This window comes from Sander vitreus, chromosome 5, assembly GCF_031162955.1.
Source record: "Sander vitreus isolate 19-12246 chromosome 5, sanVit1, whole genome shotgun sequence".
Taxonomy (NCBI): Eukaryota; Metazoa; Chordata; class Actinopteri; order Perciformes; family Percidae; genus Sander; species Sander vitreus.
The window spans coordinates 17,491,758-17,506,906 of NC_135859.1; the positions used below are offsets into that span (position 1 = coordinate 17,491,758).

Below are 15,149 nucleotides of genomic sequence, written 5' to 3' on the forward strand. Positions count from 1 at the left end.
CGATTGATTATTCTATTAAAAATGTCAAAATAATGGTGAAAAAAATGCATATTTAAACTCCTCAAACCCAAGGTGACCTCTTCAAATGTATTGTTCTGATTCTGTCAGCAATCAAACATTGATATGAAAGTGACAAAACAATGTATCAGTTATCATACAGAGCAACAAGAAGCATATAGGCCTACAGTATGTGTGCATACCACCTGCCAGTATTGTCATATAACTGACATACATGAACTATCACAGAGCGATTGGCAAGAAAATTATGAAAATGGTATTATGGTTAAACATGTTGGCTACCCTTAAATTAAGCTGTTATGGTGCACTACAGTAGCCTATGTAGTAACAATACATACATATACCAGCATAATGAGACATTTCCATTTATTTTCCTTGTAAGACTTCATCCCCATAAAGGAATTAACCGGTCTGATACAACTTATATGATGTATATCATATGATGTATGCAAACTATAGAATGACGATAAACATATGACTGCTGAATGCTAGGCTATATTTTACAATCCCTTGTCTTTCCCCAGGCAGGTACATTTGGAGTATCACCACAGTGATCCACTTTCATTAGCAGCATGTAACTTCAGTTCAGAGCATCTCATCATCTACTCACCAAGGCTCGGAGAGAGGACTCATCCAGCGCCGAATAACTCTCTACGGACATTTGAATCTTTCTTGTTGGGCTCAGGTGAGACGAGAAGGTCTGGATGTGATCTGGTTCCCCGGTCAACGTGTGGTCTACCACCTGCACGACTTGTTGCTGTTTTGTGTCTTCTTCTTTTTTAGTTTGTCTCGAACTTCAGCGCAGTTAAAATCAGAAACTTCCTATAAGTCAACGAAAATAAACCCGTGTCCCGTTTATGGAGAGCATATTTCGGTACGGTTTTTGTCGTCTCGAGTCACAGTAAAAGCAGAAACAGAACCACACTCTCTGTCGAGGGGACGTTGGCAGCTTTTTGAACCGAGGATTCCCACTGAAAGGTGTAAGCCCGCCCCTCTCTGTCGGCGGCTTCTCCCGGCGCTCATTCAAAGCGCGCCACTCAGTGGGAAAACGCAAAACAGCGTCTAAGTATAGGGGGTGATCAGTGCCACTGTTAGCCACTAAACCCTTAACGTGTGTGGAAACAAATATAGGTATTATAATACTTAACACTTTAATGAAATCAGACCGTATTTGGCGTTTTTCAGCAATAGTCATTTGATGTATAGACTACATTACATTACCACGACTGCTTTGAATGCCCGTTGTTGCGAAAACACGGTAAGTCCAGTGACTTTCCAGACTCCGTTGAGATATTTTTCCGTTGAGCTAAATTTAACAGATAAATCATAATACAATGTATAAATCATAGCGTAATCATAACGTTTGACTTTGTATGGTTCTTTAAGAAATACTTGTAATGTCAGCTGGCATTTAACTTCTACAGCTCAGCTCTTCTGCAAAAATTAAGTTACATAACGTTAGACAAGGTGGGCTTTTGATTTTGGGATTTTCGGACTACGGCCTTTTCGGTCCAGTGGGAAGTTTTTTGAATGTATATTAGAAGAGATAGGTTGAGTCATCGCTGATATTATTAGACATTAGCTCATGTTATACTAGACGTTCATTAATGTTATCTGCGGAGTTCTAAATTACGATAATGTGACGCTAATCTAACATTACGTGTGTTGTGCAATTTTGCATAATCTAGCTACAGGTGCAGAGGGAAACCACGATCAGTGAGCGCCACAGTTGAAGGCAACAGTGATGACTATCACCTACACACAATGGGGAAGACGATTTTCAGGTAAGGTTACAACTTTTGTAATTTATGTGATTGCGTCTGCTGTGTATTCATTTTCTATGGCATTTTAAAAATGGGAGATCACGTGACCGACGATCGCATGGCTGCTCGGAACCATAGACGGTAAAAGAAATGGACCAACAGATCCCGTTGTACCGCCTGTCAGATCCATTCTGCGCATACGGATTATCTGCGCAGTTATTCTGTCGCAGTTTTAGGACGGTTTACGACATACCCGATCAGTTCTACCAGCCAAGCCCCCAGGAAGAGCGCCATGTCTAAAAGCCACCTTGGGCTTAGCGGATAACGGTGGTACTGCACCCCATGGCCCAGAAAGACTTTTCACATAGACTTTGCATGGCGAAAGAAACGTCTATATTTCAGTGGATAATTTTTTTGGGGGTACATCAACTAACCAGCCCAAACAATTAAAGGGTCCTTGTTTAAATTGTCACGTTTTTTTAACATTTTTAAAATTCACTAGTAGCCGAATCCAGAGTTTTTAAACTAAGTATGACAAACATGCATAATGGATGCGAGCAGGCCGGTCTACGGAAAGCCGTTCCACTCCCTATTAAACCCCATTGTACCGAATTTGGTTGCAGTTCCACCAGAGTTCCACTGGGGGGGATCGCGGTCCAGTGCAAAATGAATGGGACTCTATGGAGCTAGACGGCTAAATTTGTCTCTTTCGCCTGATTGTCGTTGAGAAATCTCAGATTTGATTGTAGTTTTTGCAAGTTCAACATGGATTATAGGTCGAAAGTTGAATGAACGAGTACTTATGTCCTTTGGATTTCTTACAGGTTGAGTCGTTGTTGCCCATAACACGCTAGCATTCTGCTAATGAATGCTGATTGGTCAGTGAAGGACTGATTACGATCGGAGATCCCGCTTGACGGCATCCAAAGCAGAACCAGAATGTCAGAGTGAATATTTCGGCGTGGTCTTTAAAGCATTAGCAAACCTCTTTCTAGCACGTGTATTAACAGGGAGAGCCTAACCTGTCAGCTGTGTTGTCGATACCTCAAGAGAAAAAAGGAAGCGACTTAGAGCTTGCCGTAAAGCAGTATCTCTGGCCGTATATGTGTATGACGTCATTGACATTTTAAAAGGCTTTTTAGAACAAAAAAGCCACTTTAAAAAAATCTAACACCCAGCAGTGTGTATTTTCTTAGCCTCCCCTTTCGAATGCAACATTCAAATTACTAGACAAAAAATTATATCCTGAGAAAAGTGGATTTTAAGGGGTATAGCTCCATAGAGTCCCATTCATTCTGCACTGGGCTGTGAGCCAGAGTTCCCTATATGGAACTCTGGTGGAACTGCAACCAGATCAGAAGCCGGAAGTAACGAGCAAGGGGGTAAGCTTCTCCTCGGAACGCGTAGCTCCTATGGCGCCATTTTGATGCTACCAAGCCATCACCTCCCGTTAGCATTCCATTGACTGCCATTCATTTTGGTGCCACTTTGACAGTGAATAACTTTACATCTGAAGCGTTTAAAGACTATATTTGTCCATTGTTTATTTCTAAAGAAACACGAAAATGTATAAAAGGTACCGTTACCTTGTATCTCACATTATTGCTCTGTAGCAGACGTTTTTGTAAAAATAGGCTAACAATTGTGTCATAACTACGCGACTTAATGTTGCACAGTAGAGAAATTACCATATAGCACAGGAGAAGCTCACATGCAGTTTCGACTCACATTAGCTGTTTTAGTTTAATAACTAATGTTAACTAGCATTTTAGTTAGCAATAATTAGCCTGTTATTTCCTTACCTACGCTCTCCATCTCTGCAAGATTGGGAATGATTGAGATTTCTCTTGGCATAGCTACCAGAAGACTTACAACTTTCAGACAGGTTGCTCACGTCACATTTACGTTGTCTCTCTCAGTTGGAGGCTGCACAGTATCGCTCAGCCATCACCGGAAAAGTGCTTTGAATATCCTTCACTGGTCTCCGTCCAGAGCAACGGGATCTGTTGTCAATATAGGTTTATATATGTCAATGGTAACGAGAGAGTGCAACTTCTTACCCTTATTAGAAATTATTTGGTTCTAAACTTGCGTGATTACTGAAATGTGTCATATCCTGAGAACACCGGCAAGCTCTATGCATGCATTGGCGTAATGATGTTTGGACATTTCCGGTTACCGGAAGAAAACATTAGACCGTGACAGTAGACCGTTATGATGGAAGAGATGAAGTTTGCAAGGTGTTTGCTGGAGTTGCCTAAAGTATCTGTTAATGATATACGGAGGGTCGTCCGGGCATCCAGTATATACCTCTCACTTAATGTTTTTGTACTTTTATGAAAAGTATCAGGTAAAAAAAGGGCTACAAATGAGATCTCTGTGAGAGACCAGTATACTCCTAGCTAACTATTATGTAGCTCAATGCTGGTCATTTCTCCCCAAATTCCGGTTACTTTGTCACTGTCCAATGTGAATTGAGTGCAGATGTGAGTCGCGCATACTCAGATTTAAACGGTTTACGGTATAACGTGTCAAACCCAATGTTAGTCGAGTCAGACCGGCTCTGGTCGAGTGCAGACGTGAGTTGCGCATGCTCAGAGTTAAACGGTTTACGGTATAATGTGTCATACTGAAATTTGTGAAATCCATAAAATAATAAACTTTTCTCTTTACATACAACAGAAGATGGAAATCATTTCAAAAACGTTTGAGCCATCTATGATTGTTTGATTGCTAACGTTAGCTAGCAGTGAACGAACTTCGTTGTAGGTCCATTTTTACTGTATTGACATTACAGAAGTCTCTCGTTAGCATCTTGTAGGCTACCATCTTGTAGGCTACTTGTCGCAAAGTGACTCATGCGCAACTCACATCTGCTCTCGTCGCAAAGTGATGCATGCGCGACTCACATCTGCACTCGACTCACATCAGGCAGTGACAACTTTACTGCTGGGACATGTCCGGTTGTGTAGTAATAAGTAAAGCCTTTACATATATTGTGTGTGTATATATATATACTCCGCTATGTCGCATTAGCATGCAGCTACATAATAGTTAGCTATGAGTATGCTAAGGTTAGATTGTAGTGGAACGAAGCAGCACTTTCTAACGTCAAAAATCGCAGATAAAGGCTTCTAAACCAAACACTAGCCAATCGGACATGTTTCAGCAGGAATGCGACCTGGAATTGGGGAGAATTTAACAACATTGGCAGCTAAGATGACATGTTTACTGCCGTTAGCATGTAGCTACTGTAGCGGTATACAGCAGTGGTGGCTGGAAGAGATGTCATCCCGTCTTAGAAAGGACACTTTTGTACGTTTACACTTCATCGCATTAATAATATACAGTCTATGGTTATTAGTCAAGACGAAGTATTACAAGTAAAAACATTAACATTAACAACACAACAACGATATCGCTACATGGACCACAATGGACAAATAAAGTCTTTAAACGCTTCAGATGTAAAGTTATTCGCTGTCAAAGTGACGTCAAAATGAATGGCAATGGAATGCTAACGGCGGGTGATGGCTTGTTTGCATCAAAATGGCGCCATAGGAGGTACGGGTTGTGGAGAGAGGCTTACCCCCTTGCTCGGAACTGAGGCTCCTTGCCCATCTCCGCATTTTCATTAAAAACCAGGTCTGTTCTTTTTTATTCGACGTCAACCATTTCATTTGTTACCACGGTGACTTAGTGGAATGCCTGCAAGAGCGAAAAAACAGGTCTCGCTGCTGTTTACCCAAGCACAGAACTCTTCCAACATGGCGACGGCTAGCAAGGATACTGATGCTAACGCGGACCTCCGCATGGAGAACGTTATAACCAAGGTCCTGGAAAAGCAACAAAATATGGCGCAGGGAGACAACAGACAGATGAGAAACACGGTGAAAGCCTGCATTGATGACCAGAAGAAATTTGAGTTTAAGCTAGCCGAAATGGAGGACAGATCGAGAAGAAACAATGTGCGCATCGTTGGACTGAAAGAGGGCAGCGAAAAAGATGACCCAGTTGGATTTCTGCAAAATCAGTTGCCAATATGGATCTCCTCTTTACAGAACAGGGCTACCATCGAAATTAACATGGCGCACAGAATCTACGGCAAGGGTACAACAACGCGCATGCTGATTTTCAGGTGTTTGAGATACCAGGACCGTCAAGCAATTATTCAGGGGGCGAGACAAGTACACCAGGAATACACTCACATTCACTACACCCAAGGAGGCAGACAGGGTCTGTCAGGACCTGGATATGGAGGACCGGGCGCTGTCATTGGACCTAGAGGGCAGCGTGGGGACCTCTTGTCTGGTGCTGGAGGCTGGCGGACCTGGCAGCTGTGGATTAGCGTATCTGGAACAAGTCTGCAAGTCTGACTCGAGGACACTGCATGTAAGTTTGGCAGCCTAGCTTTAAAGGAACATTTAATTAGGCTGAAAACATGATGGATGCGGACTGCTCATTTTACATAGCGTATTTCAGAAACTTGGTTTATAAGATGAGTGTTCATCATGTTCTTTCAGTCTAATCAAATATTTCTTTACAGCTTGGCTCCCAAACTCACATACTAAACTTAGCACAAAAAGTAAGGAAATTTGTGTTTGGTAGATTATTTCTCTGTGGTAACAATGCTTTTTATCAATAAATCTTATACCGTTGGAAAGCCTGTTTAGTTCCCTTTCAAATGGTGCCCCATTTGTAAGGAACATGCATTTGTGGGATGAGCAGCAGCGCTGAGTATGTGGGTTGCGCCCATGAAAGTGGAGAGGATGGAATGGCCTGCCAGCAGTCCTGACTTCAACCCCATTGAACACTTGTGGGATCAGTTTGGGTGTGCTGTTCGTGCCAGAGTGACCAACACAACCACGTTGGCTGACTTGCAACAAATGCTGGTTGAAGAATGGGATGCCATCCCACAGCAGTGTGTGACCAGCATGAGGAGGAGGTGCCAGGCTTTTGTGGCTGTGTATGGTTTTTCCACACGCTACTGAGGCTCCTGTTTATGAAATGAATAAATTGTTAAATTGCCAATATGTCTTGTTTCTTAAAACTTCAATCATCCAATCCACCAAACACCAAACGAGTCAATGGCAGAATAAGCTGTTTGGCATTGGCAGAGAAGATTTAGCAAATTTTTCATGGGCGCAACCCACATACCCAGCGCTGCTGCTCATCCCACAAATGCATGTTCCTTACAAATGGGACACCATTTGAAAGGGAACTAAACAGGCTTTCCAACGGTATATGATTTATTGCCAAAAAAGCATTGTTACCACAGAGAAATAATCTACCAAACACAAATTTCCTTACTTTTTGTGCTAAGTTTAGTATGTGAGTTTGGGAGCCAAGCTGTAAAGAAATATTTGATTAGACTGAAAGAACATGATGAACACTCATCTTATAATCTATATTTACTACTCTTACATGGCTGGTTTGTTTCTCACACAGTGAGTATTTCAGAACTGAATAGATGGTTGGGACCTAGTTTTAAGGTTTTTGTAACATTGTTCATGTTTAACATAGGAAAGTGCTAGACCTGTTTCAATTAACCTGTGACTTTAGACAGGAGGGGCAGTTTTGAGCTGGAGTTTTGTGCGAGCTGCGTTTGATGCAGCCACGTATCTTAAAGAGAGGGAAGGGGGTCTGCAGTCTCGGAGGGTTAGGGGATTTATTTTATTTTTTATGTTTTCACTACACTTTGCTTAGATCTAACAGCTCACCCTTTACCACCAAATTATTAGCGAATTCCGGTAGGGTACTCGAGACATGTATACATGTAAATTTTGAAGATGGCTTTCAATCCTTTCAGTTAACATCAGGGTGCTAAACAGACCGATCAAACAAGCTAAATTCCTGGACTATTTAAGAAGGAAGAACATAGACGTGGCGCTTATTCAAGAGTCACATTTACGTAAAAGAGATGTAAATCGTCTACAAAATAAATATTTCAAAGTTGCTGCTTCATCTAGTGACGACACCAAAACCAAGGGCTCCATTGTGTTGCTGTCACGGAAATGCACACTCACCATAGACAAAAGTAGTAAAGACCTATCTGGCAGGATATCATATATATGTACCACGATAAGGAGTAGGAAAATAGCCTTTGTTTCGGTATATGCACCGTCTATATATGATGAAAGTTTTTTCCCGCGCCAAACCAATGAATTGCTTTCTTTATTCACTAATTATAGGGGGAGACATCAATGTGGTACTAGATTTAAACCAGGATAGATCAGGGGTCAATCACATGAAAGCCCAAAAACATATATCGGACATGTTTAAAACAGTTGTGGAATCCCACCATCTTACAGATATATGGAGGATGCACAATCCTACTAGCAAGGATTACACCTTCTTTTCCACACGTCACCTCACCCACTCCCGATTGATTATTTTTTGTGCTCCAGTGAGCTTAAGGCAATGTTCCACACGATAGCAATAGAACCAGCAATTCTGTCTGATAACAATGCACTGATAACCACATTCCATTGTGGTATGTTAGGAGAAAGATCTAGAAGGTGGCAATTTAATAATTCCCTTCTCCAGAACACAGCTCTTCATACAGAGTTTAGAGCCAAGCTGGCTGAGGTTATATCAATCAATACTGACTCAGTTTCGGACCCAGCGTACATTTGGCAAGCAACTAAAGGATTTATTAGAGATTTCATATCTTCCTTTGCGGTCAATTTGAAGAGAAAAAGAGAGGCAAGGATTGCGGATTTGGAAGAATGCTGTAAATCTCTGGAGCAGTCTCTAAAGACGTGTTTTTCTAAATCTACACATACTCTTTTAGTCACAAATCGAGCAGAGCTAAATGATCTGCTAAGAAGGAGAGCTGAATTCATAATGCACAGAGTGAGGCAAAATTACTATTTTAATGGTCGTAAACCAAGCAAATTGCTGGCTCTGAAATTAAAACAAAACGAGTCCAGAGCTGCTATCAACAACATCTGCACGGACCGAGGTATCAACAAATCCTAAAGATATCACCGCCACTTTCCAATCCTTTTATACAAAGTTGTATGAGTCCTCCTGCAATCCAGATCCGACACAGTGCCAAAAGTTCCTGAAAGAGCTAAACCTGCCTATTCTTGACCCAGAGGAGGCAGAAGAACTGGGTCAACCTATAACGTTAGAGGAACTTAAATCAGTGTTAAAAACAGCTAAGAAAGGGAAAACGCCGGGGTTAGATGGAATTCCATCAGAACTTTTACTATAGTACTTTGACATATTAGGACCTACCATTTTACAAGCATTAACTTCAGCCATAGAGATGGGCACTTTTCATCAACAAAACCAACACTGCACTAATTTCTGTCATACCCAAAAAGGGCAAAGATCTTACGGAGTGTTCAAACTACAGGCCCATCAGCCTCATTGGGACTGATATTAAGCTCTATTCCAAAGTCTTGGCACTCCGCCTAGAATGCTTTATTGAGAAGCTAATCCACCCCAACCAATCAGGGTTTATACCAAAGCGTCACGCTGCAGACAATATACGCAGATTATTTCATGTAATAGAAGAAGCCAAAAACCTTCCAACAACGGCAGCAGTTTTATCACTAGATGCGGAAAAGGCTTTTGACCGCCTAGAGTGGAACTACTTGTGGCAAGGCTTGGTTTGGGAGCCAAATTCATTGACATGGTGTGTACTTTATATGCGAAACCCACGGCCATAGTCTCAACTAATGGATTGCATTCTCAGCCATTCCCCATTTGAACGGGGCTCGCAACAGGGATGACCACTCTCTCCCATGCTATTTGCGATCTCTCTTGAACCGTTAGCCCGAGCCATAAGGCAAAATAAAAAATGTAATGTCCAGATTAAATCCAATAACAGCTCAATGTCGTTATTTGCAGATGATATTTTGCTGTACATCTCTGACCTTGAGGTCTCAGATAAAACATTCTTAAGATCTTCAACGAATTTGGCTCAATCTCCACCTATAAAATCAATTGGAATAAATATAATCTTCTTCTATTGAACAACAGACAGGTGACATCAGCCATTACTGTTACAATACCAACCCAAAGCAAAATTACATATTTGGGAATCACCATACACGCATCGCTGCAGCAAGTTGTCCAGGACAACTATGAAACCATATTAAGTAGTGTTCAAAGGGATCTGGCCAGTTGGTCTGCACTGCCAGCATCGCTACGGTCCAGGATTGCTGTTGTTAAAATGAACATAGTTCCATGATCCCCTTACCCCCACCAATAAATTTCTGGAAGAAACTTGATACCGTAATTCGGCAGTATATTTGGAATAAACAACCTAGACTAAATTACTCTACCCTGCAGGGTACCACAACCACTGGAGGTTTGGCCCTCCCCAACCTTAAAATGTATCACAGAGCCTTTCAGCTACGGGCCCTCAGAGTGTGGATGGACCCCTTATCTACAGTCCCAATGGAGAGAAATCGAGCAAAACCTCACTGGAAGTCTAAGACTGCAAGACCTTGCCTTTGCAGGTGTGTGCCCAAAAAAGTGTATGCTAGCCTATGGCCCTATTATCACCAACACATTGACCAACTTTAAACAGGTGGAGGAGCAACTACGATACACCAATAAGTGGCATTTGAATACCCCAATATGGCACAATGCACACCTAATGTCTGGTAACAAACCCTTTGCTTGTGACCAGTGGAGTGACAGAGGTATTTATACTTTAGACCAGCTATTCAATGAGAAAGGTAAGTTTTGAAGACCTGAGAGCTAGCTTTGAGGTCCCTAGGACATCCTTCTTGTTTTATGTTTGCTTAAGGTCAGCCCTAAAATGTTATGGAGTGCCATGGGGGAACAGTCTTGAGGCGCACCCAATCATTAAATGGTTCGATTTTCCTGTGAGAGGATTAGTGTCCAAGATTTATGCTAAACTGATGCAAGTATCCTTAGGAGAACTCCCAATAGTAAAGAAATGGGAGCGAGAGCTGAGCCCTGAGGGGAACGTAATTAATTGGGAGACAGTTTGGGACAACATTTTCTACTGCTTCAAGAACCCAAATCACCAGTATATCCACTTCAACATATGCCATAGGACACATTGGACTCCTCAGAAGAGATACATCTCTAAAGTCATTCCTACTCCTTATTGCACGTTGTCAACCTGAACAAACTGGAACTTTCCTGCACATGGTCTGGGAGTGTGAACAGGTGCATGAGTTCTGGAATAAAACATCAATAATATGTGATGTGATAGGATGTCGAATTCCTACTGACCCAACTGTTTTGCTTTCCTCGAGAACGCAGAGGGTGGGGGGCAATACATCTATGGTGGGGGGTGGGAGAGGGTTTTTGTTCTTGTTCAATTGTATTTGTTTGTTCTGTATGTTGTAAAAATATAAAAACCAATAAAAAATGTATCTAAAAAAAAGGTTCTTGCTGCACTCTGTAACTGTAAAATCACATCAATAAAATCTTCAACTATCAGATTAAGGTAAGCCTTCATGTTGTGGCACAGCCATACACTTTTAGTTAAAGCTGCTGGGCTTATTGTTTTGGGGGTTGTTGTTGTTGTTGACACATGACCTTAATTACTTTTTTCTTTTGTCTTTTTTGAGGAAGATTGCATCCTGGTGAAGTAGGCTACAACATAGAGAAAAGTGTGATCCACGCCCATGTGTGTTCTCCCTGCTTATGGCACCCTTCAGAGAGAAACCTGAGGACTCATTTTGATGTAAGTGTGAAATTATTATAGTTTGAGGCTTCTGAAAATTATATTTGTATGATCTTGTTACCATCAACAGTTGAGCCGAGGGCAATGATGTCAATATTGAACATATTCTGTTGTAAAGCATTGCAAAGACAGACAAAGACTATCAAGTTTATATCCTTCACAGGCAGAAGTCTTAGACTACTGCTATGTTAAACTGAAATGTACTTTTGCTCGTTTTCTATTTTAGATGCCCTGACTCAACGACTAAGTACGGCAAATGCCTATGAATTCTCACAAGCTGTGCAGAAGTGGCTGCGCTACGCCCCAGACTGGGCGGGAGGAGCTGGACGACCAACATTGCAAGAGTTAGCACGTTAAAAGAAAAAATACAATAAAAACGATTGTTTCATTTTTTTAAGTGCGTGGGGTGTCATTAGTTATGGCTTAGTCTGCCATATATATATTTGCTCATAGCCCATCCTGGCTGTCGATAAAGCAGGATTATAATAGCCTAATAATATTGTTTTTAATATATTAATTTAGATCTTTTTATATTAAACTTGTGGTATACTAAAATACCATTGAAGTTTCGTTGATATGCTGAGATTTCAACATTGTTTAATTATCCATTGTAATCGAAATACCATTGAAATCCTGTTGATCTCTAGGTATGATTTTAAATGTTGTTTCAATGATAATGAAGGGTGCAAAATGATGAAGAATCAACATCAGAGTTCGACGTTGATTCAATGACTTTATCGTTGACAGCGGGATGTTGATTTAACATCGTTTCAATGACTATTTGCTATCTGGGTAAAGCCTATAATAGTAGTTTTCATTGTTAGTGGTGTCCTCCAGTTTTTTGCCCAAGGAAATTCCTCTAGAAATGAACAACTGCTTATAAACTCAACACAACAACCAACTAAATAAGTGTCTTAAAATATTGCTAATTTCCCTATAATTAGTAGCCTACTAGATTCTTTCCAGGATACGTCCTAGGAAAGTGTAGGGAAATGATAAACCTGGAAAACAATGCAATAGCCTTTTATCTCCTTATGTCTAAATGCTGTTTGAAATCTATGAAGCCAGTAATATACTTGCAGTGGAAAAATACTGAATACTTTATTTATATTATTGTCCTTAAAGTATTCAAATGTAAACATATAAAGTGTGAAAATACTGGAATTGGCCTGAAAAGAATATTAAGTGTAGAAAGAAAATCCCCAGAAAAAATACAGGAAATGACCTAAGTGTACTCAGTATCCTAAATGGTAGCGACCGCCTGTCTACAGTATTTCATAAAGACAAGAGCAGTCCCAAAGGAAACATTGATTTGAAAACATGATATTGTGGACCTCTTCAAATGACCCAGTTTAAAATGCATCAATACAATGTTACTTTTATTTCCCTTTTCCCTTTCTCAGGAAACACCTATTTATCAGCAAAAAAATCCCCAAATAACAATATGTAGGCTACTTTGACACACTACCAGAGCTTTAAAAAAATATCCTGATTTAGTCAATAAATATTATACGAGTTGTATTTTAAGGTTGATTTTCCCTGAAATTACCAGTGACGTGTATTTACATTACAATAGGTTTAATTTTCTCCAGCCTATATCATATTTCTTGTATTGCTCATATTCACTCATTGTAAGTTTGGTCTTAAGAGACTTCTTTCTTTCCATAATCTCCTTTTTGCTTTACATCAGTGTAGATATGAACCAAATACTGTATAGTGCACTACCCTACTATGCAAAACCATGATCATTTAGAGGTCCAAAACACTTGATGGAGCTTTTTGTATGTATAGGTGCTGGTCATATAATTAGAATATCATGAAAATTCCACAAAGACTGATATATTTCAAGTGTTTATGTCTTTTAATTTTGATGATTAGAACTGACAACTAATGAAAACCCCAAATTCAGTATCTCAGAAAATTAGAATATTGTGACAAGGTTCAATATTGAAGACACCTGGTGTCACACTCTAATCAGCTAATGAACTCAAAACACCAGCAAAGGCCTTTAAATGGTCTCTCAGTCTAGTTCTGTGGGCTACACAATCATGGGGAAGACTGCTGACTTGCCAGCTGTCCAAAAGATGACCATTGACACCTAGGACAAGACACAAAAGGTCATTGCTAAAGAGGATGGCAGTTCCAGTCCAAGCACATTTATAGAGAGGCGAAGGAAAGGAAAAGATGTGGTAGAAAAAAAGTGTACAAGCAATAGGGATAACCGCACCCTGGAGAGGATTGTGAAACAAAACCCATTCAAAAATGTGGGGGAGATTCACAAAAAGTGGACTGCAGCTGGAGTCAGAGCTTCAAGAACCACCACGCACAGACGTATGCAAGACATGGGTTTCAGCTGTCGCATTCCTTGTGTCAAGCCACTCCTGAACAAGACACAGCGTCAGAAGCATCTCGCCTGGGCTAAAGACAAAAAGGACTGGACTGCTGCTGAGTGGTCCAAAGTTATGTTCTCTGATGAAAGTACATTTTGCATTTCCTTTGGAAATCAAGGTCCACAGTCAGTGATGGTTTGGGGTGCCATGTCATCTGCTGGTGTTGGTCCACTGTGTTTTCTGAGGTCCAGGGTCAACGCAGCCGTCTACCAGGAAGTTTTAGAGCACTTCATGCTTCCTGCTGCTAACCAACTTCATGGAGATGCAGATTTCATTTTCCAACAGGACTTGGCACCTGCACACAGTGCCAAAGCTACCAGTACCTGGTTTAAGGACCATGGTATCCCTGTTCTTAATTGGCCAGCAAACTCGCCTGACCTTAACCCTATAGAAAATCTATGGGGTATTGTGAAGAGGATGATGCGATGCGCCAGACCCAACAATGCAGTAGAGCTGAAGGCCACTATCAGAGCAACCTGGGCTCTCCTAACACCTGAGCAGTGCCACAGACTGATCGACTCCATGCCACGCCGCATTGCTGCAGTAATTCAGGCAAAAGGAGCCCCAACTAAGTACTGAGTGCTGTACATGCTCATACTTTTCATGTTCATACTTTTCAGTTGGCCAACATTTCTAAAAATCCTTTTTTTGTATTGGTCTTAAGTAATATTCTAATTTTCTGAGATACTGAGTTTGGGGTTTTCATTAGTTGTCAGTTCTAATCATCAACATTAAAAAAAAAACACTTGAAATATATCAGTCTGTGTGGAATAAATGTATACATTATAAAAGTTTCACTGTTTGAATGGAATTACTGAAATAAATCAACTTTTTCATGATATTCTAATTATATGACCAGCACCTGTATGTATGTATGTATGTATGCTCAATGGTTAAGATGCAGGTTTCTTCCATATGTCTTCAAATTCAGTAATCTTAAATTGTAATAACACAACAAACCTATATTTTTGTGTGTGCGCATTTTAGCCTTTAATAGACAGGACAGCTGTAAGGAAAGGGGGGGGGAGAGAGAGGGGGAAGACATGCAGCAAATGGCCACAGGTCGGACTAGACTGCTGCGTCGAGGAATGGGCCTCTGTATATGGGTGCCTGCTCTACCAGTTGAGCTACCCAGGCGCCCGCAACAAACCTATGCTTGATCCTAGTGTGACTGAAAAAGTGCCCATTGCCAAATCAAATACAACGAAAGTAGCAGGATGTGTTCTCAAAGCCCGTCTGCTCCTCTGTGGCATTTCTCATTTCTCATCAAGGGCACCAGATAAGATTAGAATTTAAAGT

The 15,149-nt window shown here is 40.9% G+C and overlaps 1 protein-coding gene and 1 long non-coding RNA gene across 2 annotated transcripts in view; one reads left to right on the forward strand and one right to left on the reverse strand.

The window, feature by feature from the left end:
- The window catches only part of smtnb (smoothelin b), a 50,486-nt gene extending 49,500 nt beyond the window's left edge, over positions 1-986 (reverse strand). The window contains 1 exon segment of the mRNA XM_078250760.1: positions 629-986. Within this exon segment, the coding sequence (XP_078106886.1) occupies positions 629-679 (51 nt within the window). The 5' untranslated portion in view covers positions 680-986.
- An 81-nt stretch (positions 987-1,067) lies between these two features.
- On the forward strand, positions 1,068-11,873 carry LOC144517626 (uncharacterized). The gene is made up of 4 exons (XR_013501953.1): positions 1,068-1,276; positions 1,707-1,802; positions 11,349-11,460; positions 11,687-11,873. It is a non-coding gene; the product is annotated as an uncharacterized LOC144517626 (long non-coding RNA).
- The last annotated feature ends 3,276 nt before the right edge of the window (positions 11,874-15,149 follow it).